The 9,340-nt window shown below is 48.3% G+C and overlaps 1 protein-coding gene across 1 annotated transcript in view; it reads left to right on the forward strand.

The window, feature by feature from the left end:
* Window positions 1-9,340, forward strand: part of Hck (HCK proto-oncogene, Src family tyrosine kinase) — a 43,439-nt gene that overhangs the window by 13,756 nt on the left and 20,343 nt on the right. Inside the window, exons 2-6 of the mRNA XM_005363219.2 lie at window positions 2,893-3,010; window positions 5,420-5,462; window positions 6,192-6,291; window positions 7,020-7,118; window positions 8,471-8,574. Of these exons, the coding sequence (XP_005363276.1) occupies window positions 2,894-3,010; window positions 5,420-5,462; window positions 6,192-6,291; window positions 7,020-7,118; window positions 8,471-8,574 (463 nt within the window). The 5' untranslated portion in view covers window position 2,893. The remainder of the gene's footprint in view (window positions 1-2,892; window positions 3,011-5,419; window positions 5,463-6,191; window positions 6,292-7,019; window positions 7,119-8,470; window positions 8,575-9,340) is intronic.

Genomic DNA, 9,340 nt, shown 5'->3' on the forward strand with positions numbered 1-9,340 from the left:
TCCCCTTGTCTCTTAGCCATTTGTGTGTTATCTGGTAGGGGGTGGGACTCAAACTCAAGGCCCCTCTATGCCTAGCAAGTGCTATACCACTGAGTCATACCTCCTACCGCTAACCCCCATTTGATGGCACATTTGTTCGTAAATAGAAATATTAGGGCTGAGGTTTCTCTGGGGCTCACTGTGCCCAGCCATTTCACTTCTGTCAGCAACGTTAGAAAACCCACCCTGTGAAACAGAGCCCACCATCCAGGCTGGGGGCATAGCTCAGTGGTTGGGTTCTTATTCAACATTTATGCTGTCCTGGGTTCCATTCACAGTGCCGGGAAAGGAAGGGAAAAAGAAAGAGAAAAAAAAAAAAGAGAACCCCACCATCCTTCCTGAGAGGGGCCTGGGACTGGCTCTTCATGAATATGTAAATTATCCATGTAAATTATGCTTAATTAAGTGCTCTGTGATTGGGGCCAGCAGATTCACCGCAGCAGTGCTCACAGCTGCCCTGCTCCAGCAGCAAGTTCCTCCGACTGATCAAAACGTACCAAGTGTACTGTGATCTTATGCAAAGTAAAACACACACCCAAGATGACACTTCATTTCCCAGAACTTTTCTCACAGATCAAGAGATGCTGGTTTCAGGTTTAAAGTAGCAAACAGTTGATTCATTGTCATGAAATTTCAGATTAATGATCTAGCACTCCAGGAATCTAACCGTGTTCTCACTTGTACGTGCCGGTAAATAGAAGAAATCATGTTGGGTTTTTGGCTCTTGTTCAAGACTTAAATTGTTTGTTTTGAGAGAGGGTCTCATGTAACCCAGGTTGGCTTTAACAACTTAAGTATAACTGAATTTTCCCATCTGAGCACTATCCAGACCCAAACCTTCTTAGCTTCTGCGATCCCATGAGATGGAGTGTGTCCAGTGGTCTGGTCATAATAGAAGCGAATTCTTGCTGCCCTAGAGCCATGCAATGCCGGGGAAGCCAGCACTTCCTCCACAGTGGCTTGCAGCCTGCTTTCTCAGCAAACACATGAAAGAAGAAATACTTCGGCCACTCTACCGTGAAGTTTTCATGTATGCGCTGCTGGGGTCCATCCCTAGGTCCCAATCTCAGGGTCTCACACATGCGCAATTGGCCTTTATCACCAAGCTATGCTCTTAGCACCCGACAATTAAGTTACTAGGTCAGCACCGGGGTGTGGTGACACACAGCTATAATCCTGGCACTAGGAGGCTGAGACAGAAAGAATGTGAGTTTGAGGCTAGCCTGGGCTACATAGCAAGACGGGCTCAAACAAACAGGTGAACGTGTTTCCTCTGAAGAATACAGCGGCAAAGCTGGAGAGGTCTGCCCCTAAGAGGTGGGGTCCTACCTCCTCTAAGGTCCCCCAGAACCTCCATCACCCATGGCTAAAGGCTGCAGCATTCTCCCCACAGGGCCCATATCCGGCTTCCATAGTCCCCCACACTTCTCCTAGCAACCAGTGATTCAGCCTAATGTGCAATTGATGCCCTGGAGATGCAGCGCAATGGGGTAGGGGCAACAGCCGATCTGGAAAATAAAAATAAAGTAAAATAGCCAAAATTGAACCCCAAAGCCTCCACAGTTCCCACCCTCCTTAGAGGAAAACCCAGTTCCTTCTTGCCTGTGAGATGTGTGGTTTTGTCACTTACCTTTCCTGCTTGGAGAGCCCCACCCCTCCAAATACATCTCAACCCCGGAGCCTTGGCACTTGCTGGTTCTGCTGCCTGCCAGACTCTACCTTCAGAGAGTCAGTTGTGGGACTCAGAAACCGGGGCTAATGTCACCTAAGAAAGGCCTTCCCCAGCTGTGCTGTCTCCAGAGCCCTGCCCAGTAGTCCCCCACAGTGGCACACCTCACACTTGCCACCAAATTTGTCCTATCAGTCACCTGTCCACGAGCTTGTTATCTTGTCTCCTTTTCATCTCCAGTTGAGCTTCATCAGACATGAGCTGGCCTGTCTTATTCATGGTTTAGAAAAACTAACATAAATGCTGACAGGGAATGGGGCTCAGTTGGAAGATTGCTTACCCAGCATGCACAGAGTCCTGGTGGACCCCAGCTCCACATAGGTGGTGTGTGAGGCTGCGTGCTTGTAATTGGCAGCACTTGGGAGGTGGAGGCAGAGAAGAAGTTCAAGGTCATCCTCAGCAACACAGCTGAGTTGGAGGCTAGGCTAGGATAAAGGAGAACCTGTCTTTTTTTTTTCTTAAGTGTAACTTGAATGAACAAATGAATGAATGAATGACCAGCTAAATCCACTAGAAAGAAGAGGAAAGGAAGGGAGGATGAGAAAGAAGGATAGAGTTATAAGCCAATCATAATACAAGGAATGTGGTGCCCAGTTATTTTTCTGGATTACTAGAGCCATGCTACACATCTTCATTGTTAGGACTTAGCACACAGTGGCAGTGTAGTTGCATCTTGTATCAGGCTCTTCTGGGTGCTGGGGCCCCATCCAGAGGCTGTACTGAGAGATCCCCATTGCTACAGTTTTCTCCATCCTTCCAGTGCTCTGCAGTAGGGGTGGAGAACCTACTGGGACTGTGGGTAGGAATGACAAGTGAGGTGTGGTGGTGTGCAGGGGCCATGCATCCGCTCAGTTTCCTAACCCCAAGCTGACACTGCCCACCACTCACGTTCCCCCATGCTGTTCCACCGCTCTGCCGTGCTGATTCCGTTAGTCTCACCAATTTCCTTAATGGACTCCCCACTCTGCTGGTACTAGAGCCCAGGACTAGAACACCATGTGGGCTCTGGCCGAGCAGCATGGCAGATGAGTCAGGAAGAAGCTGAGGACCCAAATGGCTTCACTCAGGGCTGACAGGCAGGTTGGGGCTGTGAAGACTCCTGTCTTCCCTTCTTTTGGCTACAGGATGGGATGCATGAAGTCCAAGTTCCTTCGAGATGGAAGCAAGGTCTCGAAAACAGAGCCAAGTGCCGATCAGAAGGGTCCTGTGTATGTGCCGGATCCCACGTCCCCCAGCAAGCTGGTGAGTATGACACCCCAGGGAGCTATCCAGCCCTTGCCATAGGGCCTTCAAACCCTTTCTGGCCCTGGCCCAATTAAGTGAACTTAGAGTAGGATGGCACCCATGAGCCACCTCTAGAATGCTTCCCTAGGCATGGAAGCTGCTTCTTATGTGGCAACCAGGGCCTGGCCCAGGTCTCTGCCTCTCAATCAAGTCAAGTGTGGGCCCTGAGCCTGGGCCCTGTCTACAGCAGTGCAAGCAGACCCGTGACAACAGCAGTAGCATGGCTGTCCATCTGCCTGGCCAGGGTATAACAGCAATCCCAGCAAGGAGAGTAGCAGTGCCATTGGGGCAGAGGGATGTTGTGGTGGACAAAGGACTGCATGTATGTGAAGTACGTCTATACATGTTCACGTGTATAAACATACTTCACATACAATGCAAAACAATAACAGCAATAGTGGATCTATTAGTTACTTTTCTATTACCACGATAAAACACCATAACTAAGGCGACTTACAGAAGAAAGGGTTTATTTGGCCTCATAGTTCAAAAGGATGTGAGCCATGATAGCAAAGCAGAGGCAGCACGCAGTAGGCATGGTGGCTGGCGCAAACACTGAACGTTCACATCTTGAGCATAAGTGATGCTTAGAGCCCCAGGGTCCTGGTGGCCATACCTTTTTGGCTGAACTCTCAGATTGCTCCATATGCATGATGGAGTCTGTCTTTGAAAACCTGGTACCCAAGGTACCTTCAGACATCGCTAAAAACCACTGATCTGGACCAGTTCCCTCACTTTGTGGGAGGATCAGTCCAGCCTTCTCCAGTATTCCACAGCAAGAGCCCAGGTCACAACCTAAGACATCTCCATCCTTGAGCAAGCTCTGCCCCTTCATATACCCAAGTGACCCAACTTATGCCTGTAATCCTCTCCTACAAGGACCTAGGGCCAGAACAAGATGTCCTTAGGAGTCCTTTCAAGACAGGCTTTTCATACTTTTAGACCCATGTCTGTAGACAGAGACTGTTTGTTCCCCAGCTGCCCAGACCCAAAATAATCACACAGAAACTGTATTAATTACAACACTACTTGGACAATAGCTTAGGCTTCTTATTAAGTAATTCTTACATCTTAAATTGACCCATTTCTATTAATCTGTGTATTGCCACGTGGCTGTGGCCTACCAGTAAGGTTCCATCCGGTGTCTGTCTCCTTCAGCTGCTACATGGCTTCTTTCTGACTCTTCCTCCTTTTTTCTAGCATTCAGTTTAGTTTTTCCTACCTAGCTCTACTCTGCCCTGCCACAGGTCAAAGCAGCTTCTTTATTAACCAATAGTAATAAAACATATTCATGGCATACAGAGGGGAATCCCACATCCCCTCCCCTTTTATGTCTAAATTGAAAGGAAGGTTTTAATTTTAATATAGTAAAATTACATATAACAAAACAGGTACCAAGCAAGGATTATAGTTACAATATTTAGTCTATTTACATTTGACAAATTAAGGAAAATACACTATCATCTATCCTATCTTCATGATTCTAAAATTTTTATATCTAATTTATCCTTTATCATAACTAATAAAAATTCTAACTATCTTTCTTCAACTTTTCAAAGACCCCAGAAGGATATAATATTGCCTAAGTTAACAGGAAGTGTATTGTAAGCAACTTCCAAAACTCTAGAATTGACAGAGACATCTCACTGCCTGGACAGTCACGCAAAGTTTTTCTCTAACATTGGGGCATCCATCTTCAGCCTACAGGTCCATAGTATCTGGCAGACTTTTCCATGAAGCAGGAAATTTCAAAGACTGTTTGGCCTCTATTGGCAGTTTGTCAGTCACTTTCTTCTGTGTCCTGCAGAATGTCTGGCAGACTCTTTCATGAAGCAGGAATCCTGAAGGACTGTCTCACCTTCCTTAGGCAACTTCAGCAGTTATTTTTCTGTGGTTCCTGTTGTTTATACAGCATACCATCAAGCTGTCCAGGCAAGAGCAGTTTCTTGCCCAAATGGCCAATAAACTCCATAAGGAGCCTCTTTGATGACCATCTTCCTCTTGAAGTACATTGGTGCTGCCAGGAGCAGCTGTGTCTCATTGTCATGAAAAGTCCTAAGTTCTTAAAACATTTGAAATGTCATATCCTGTTAGTCTTCAAAAAGTTTGAAGAATAACTATCCATCTGAAATATATCTCTGTACATCTAGAAAACCTAACTGACTACAAGCTTGATGATTATAGATGACTGTCTATCAACTGGTATTTCTTAATTATACATTACATTTTTAAATGAGCTACACAAACACAATACCTTAATCAAGAGCAGAAGTATACATATAACAAAATTGACCTTAAAATTGTATCAATAAACCAAGATCCATACCAATGCAAAATATTCATCTCTTCTCCTGTTTCTTTCTGCAGGGGCCAAGCAACAACAACAGCATGCCTCCAGGGTTTGTGGAGGGTGAGTATCTGGAAGCAGGGGTTGGGGCATTGCGTACCATCTATTAACTTAGGTTCTGTGTTGTAGCTAGAGGGAAAAAGTCAAAAACACCTATACCAGTTTGGGTGTGTGTGTGTGTGTGTGTGTGTGTGTGATGCTGTGATAAAACACCATGACTAAAAGCACCTTGGGGAGGAAAGGGTTTATTTTCTCTTACAACTCCACAGGTCACAGTCCCTCACTGAGGGAAGTCAGAGTAGGAAGTCATCAGGAGGCTAGAAACAGGAACTGACGCAGAGATCACCAAGGAACAGTGCTTACTGGCTTGCCCAACCTGCTTTCTTATACAATCAGCTGTCCAAGGGAAGCACAGCCCACAGTGGACTGAACCTTCCCACATCAACCATCAATCAAGAAAACAATGCCCTACTGGCTTTCCCACAGGCCAGTCTGACTTAGGCAATTCTTTACTTGATGTTCCCTCTTCCCGGGTGACTCTGGTTTGTGTCAAGTTGATAAAAAACTAACCAGCACACCATCCTTGAATATCCTCTAAATTACCCGAGCTCCTTCCCAGGGCTCTCCTGTTTCTAGAACGTTGCCCTGTGATGTGGACAAAGTCCTGCAAGCTTTAGCCAGCATCACGCCCAGCCCTGGAGACTGCTCGGTCACCCTATGAGACAGGCAAAGGAGTGGGGTGCACAGGGGTTCAGAGTGGGGTGCTGGGGACTGCATCTCCCTTCCTGGCAGGCTCTGAAGACGTCGTCGTGGTTGCGCTTTACGACTACGAGGCCATTCACCGTGAAGACCTCAGCTTCCAGAAGGGAGACCAGATGGTGGTCCTGGAAGAGTGAGTTCTAGCCAGCTCCCCGTAAGACACACCCACCGCAGGGCTTCCAGTCCTGTTTTGCATCAGTAAAGAACCCTAGAGCCTGTCTGACTCTGGGAGTAAAGGGCAGATGAGAACCTGACCACACGCCATGGAGGAGGAAGGGCTTGCTACCCCTGGGGTAACAGAAGCGGTGACAGACACTGTGCCCTTCCAGGCAGGTTCTCCGAAAAGCCTCCCTAAGGCTCCTGGGACTAGGCTTCAGGTGTCTCCGCAGGCCTGGCCCCTCCAGGAGGCTTTGCACTCAGACATCCGGGGTCTCTGAGGTCCCCACCTGTGATGTCACAGCTCTCACCATCAGGGGTTGCTACAAGAGTTCAGATTGTACTGAGATCCCGGAATGGGACCTGGCCATGCACAGGCAAACCCTGAGCCCACAGCCTTCTCCTCTGGGCCCCAGCTGAACTGGTTAATGTGAGTGCTTCCTGGACACAGGTCCTGGATTGGGTAAGAGTAGTCCAGTCATGGCTAGAATTCAGGAAAGAGAAGGGATCCAAAGACCCGGCATGTGATCTGTGACCCCAAACTCCTGTAGAGACTATCATCTTCCCTACCCTAGTCGTGGGCCCTTGTTGGGTGCACTGCACCTCACCCTCCTGGTTTCCTGAGCGTGTGAAGAGGGAGAGCTTTGTAGGCCAGAGTGGAGCCCACGAGAGACTGAAGGGTTCCTGTGCTCTTCTTTCCCTCAGGTCTGGGGAGTGGTGGAGGGCGCGATCCCTGGCTACTCGGAAAGAAGGCTACATCCCAAGCAACTACGTGGCTCGTGTTAACTCTTTGGAGACAGAGGAGTAAGTGTTCTATCCCTGTCAGGCACCCTCTTCCTGGGGCTCTCGGTTTGGCTGGTTCTTTCCCATGCTTCCGGTCACACAGGCCTGTCCTAACACCCTGTCCAAGATGGCTCCCAAGAAGCCTGTTTTTACTTCCTTCTGAACATATCCCACTGGCAAAAAGGGACATTGGTTTTTTCTGGTTGTCTGCATGTGCACCATCTGCCTCTCTCTTGAGAATGAGCTCTGGAGTTAGGCTGTCTAGGTTCTAATCCTGTCTCTTCCACTTCCGAGCTGCATGACCGCAGACAAGCTACTCGTCCTCTTGGTCCTCCAGTTTGATCACTATAAAATAAGAATAATAAAGGTGACAATTGCATAGAGTTGGGTCTCTTGGTAAAGTTGGGGCTGGAGGTTTGGTGGTTAAGAACACTTGCTGCCTTTTCAGAAAACTCGTTTGATTCCTGACACAGAGGTTCACAACTGCTTTTAATTCCAGCTCCAGGGGATCTGACATCTTTCTAGATTCCATGGACACCAGCGCTCTCTCTCTCTCTCTCTCTCTCTCTCTCTCTCTCTCTCTCTCTCTCTTACACACACACACACACATACGGTGTTGGGGGGGGAGAAATAATTGAAAAAAAAAAACAAACAGATGAACTATTCATACACTTCTTTAATCCCCAGCACTAGGGAGGCAGAGGCAGACAGATCTCTGTGAGTTCAAGGACAGCCTGTCTATATAGCAAGTTCTAGGACAGCCATAGCTATATAGTGAGACCCTGTCTTAGAGAATAAAAAAGATGAATGTTAGCTATATTTCTCCCTTGTTGATAACTGAGGAAGCAGAGAACAGAATGGAGTCACCTGGCAGGGTTGAGGCGTGCTGACATCTTCTCGGGACCCCATCTGGTACACAAACTGCTCCTTATCCTGGCGAGGGTGAGAACTGCCTCAGCTGCTTCAACGAGACCTTTCCATCAGTACCCGAAATAGCGGGGAGTGGGAGAAAGAGAGAGAGTGAAGGAAGGAGAGAGAGAGAATAGCTGTTTCCCACCAACTCACACCCAAAAGTAAGAAAAACACTACCTGAAGTCAGGTGTTTGGGTGGGCTCTGCCCGGTATGGCATGGGCACTGTGTGAGCAGATGCCCGGTATGGCATGAGCACTGTGTGAACAGATGCCCGGTATGGCATGGGCACTGTGTGAACAGATGCCCGGTATGGCATGGGCACTGTGTGAACAGATGATGCCCGGTATGGCATGGGCACTGTGTGAACAGATGATGCCCGGTATGGCATGGGCACTGTGTGAACAGAACATGCCGGTCCATCCTGAGGCTTACTTACAGTGTCCTCATTCATTCCTGGCAGGTGGTTCTTCAAGGGTACCAGTCGGAAGGATGCAGAGCGCCAACTCCTGGCTCCTGGCAATGTCCTAGGCTCCTTCATGATCAGGGACAGTGAGACCACCAAAGGTGATGCCTGTCCTCCCTGCCTTCCTGTGCCCCATGGTGCCAGCTCCAACCCCTAGGGACATTCTCTGAGGAAGGCTGAGCAGCTCAGTCAAGTGGCCGTGCTGCCAGGTTTTCTCCCCTTTGCTGCTCTGAGCAGTGGGAAGGCTGAGGGTCTTTGCTGGGTGGCTCTCCTCAGTTCCAGTAGATGCAGGCTTAGGTCAATGGAAGTGGTTTGAACCCTGATGGCAAACAAACCTCCTGCTGACACTTTGTCCCCACTAGCTTCTGGCTGACTTTTTTTTTACTGTATCCTGTCTATAAGTCCCATTCCTCCTTGGTGAAGAAACAGTCTGGGGTGAGCTAAAGCTAGACCCAAAATCACCTCTGGGACTCACTCAAAATTCTCTCTTGGTGGGGGTAGTGAGATGGCTTAGCCAGAGATGCCTGATGTCAACTTTGACAACCTGAGTTCGATTCCCAGAAGCTACATGGAAAAAGGAAAGAACCGACTCCCGAGGGTTGTCCTCTGACCTCTACAAGCATATCATGGCATGCATGCCCTACCCCATAAAGATATAAGGGGGAGCTCTTTGGGGACATGTGGATAGGAAGACATATGGATAGATGTCAGGAGTCTTGTCCTGAAGTTTCTGTACTGAAAAGGTGGCATCTTGAGTGGGTGTTTTAAAATATATATATTTAGCCGGGCGGTGGTGGCGCACGCCTTTAATCCCAGCACTCGGGAGGCAGAGGCAGGCGGATCTCTGTGAGTTCGAGACCAGCCTGG

This window comes from Microtus ochrogaster, linkage group LG8 (assembly GCF_000317375.1).
Source record: "Microtus ochrogaster isolate Prairie Vole_2 linkage group LG8, MicOch1.0, whole genome shotgun sequence".
Lineage (NCBI taxonomy): Eukaryota > Metazoa > Chordata > Mammalia > Rodentia > Cricetidae > Microtus > Microtus ochrogaster.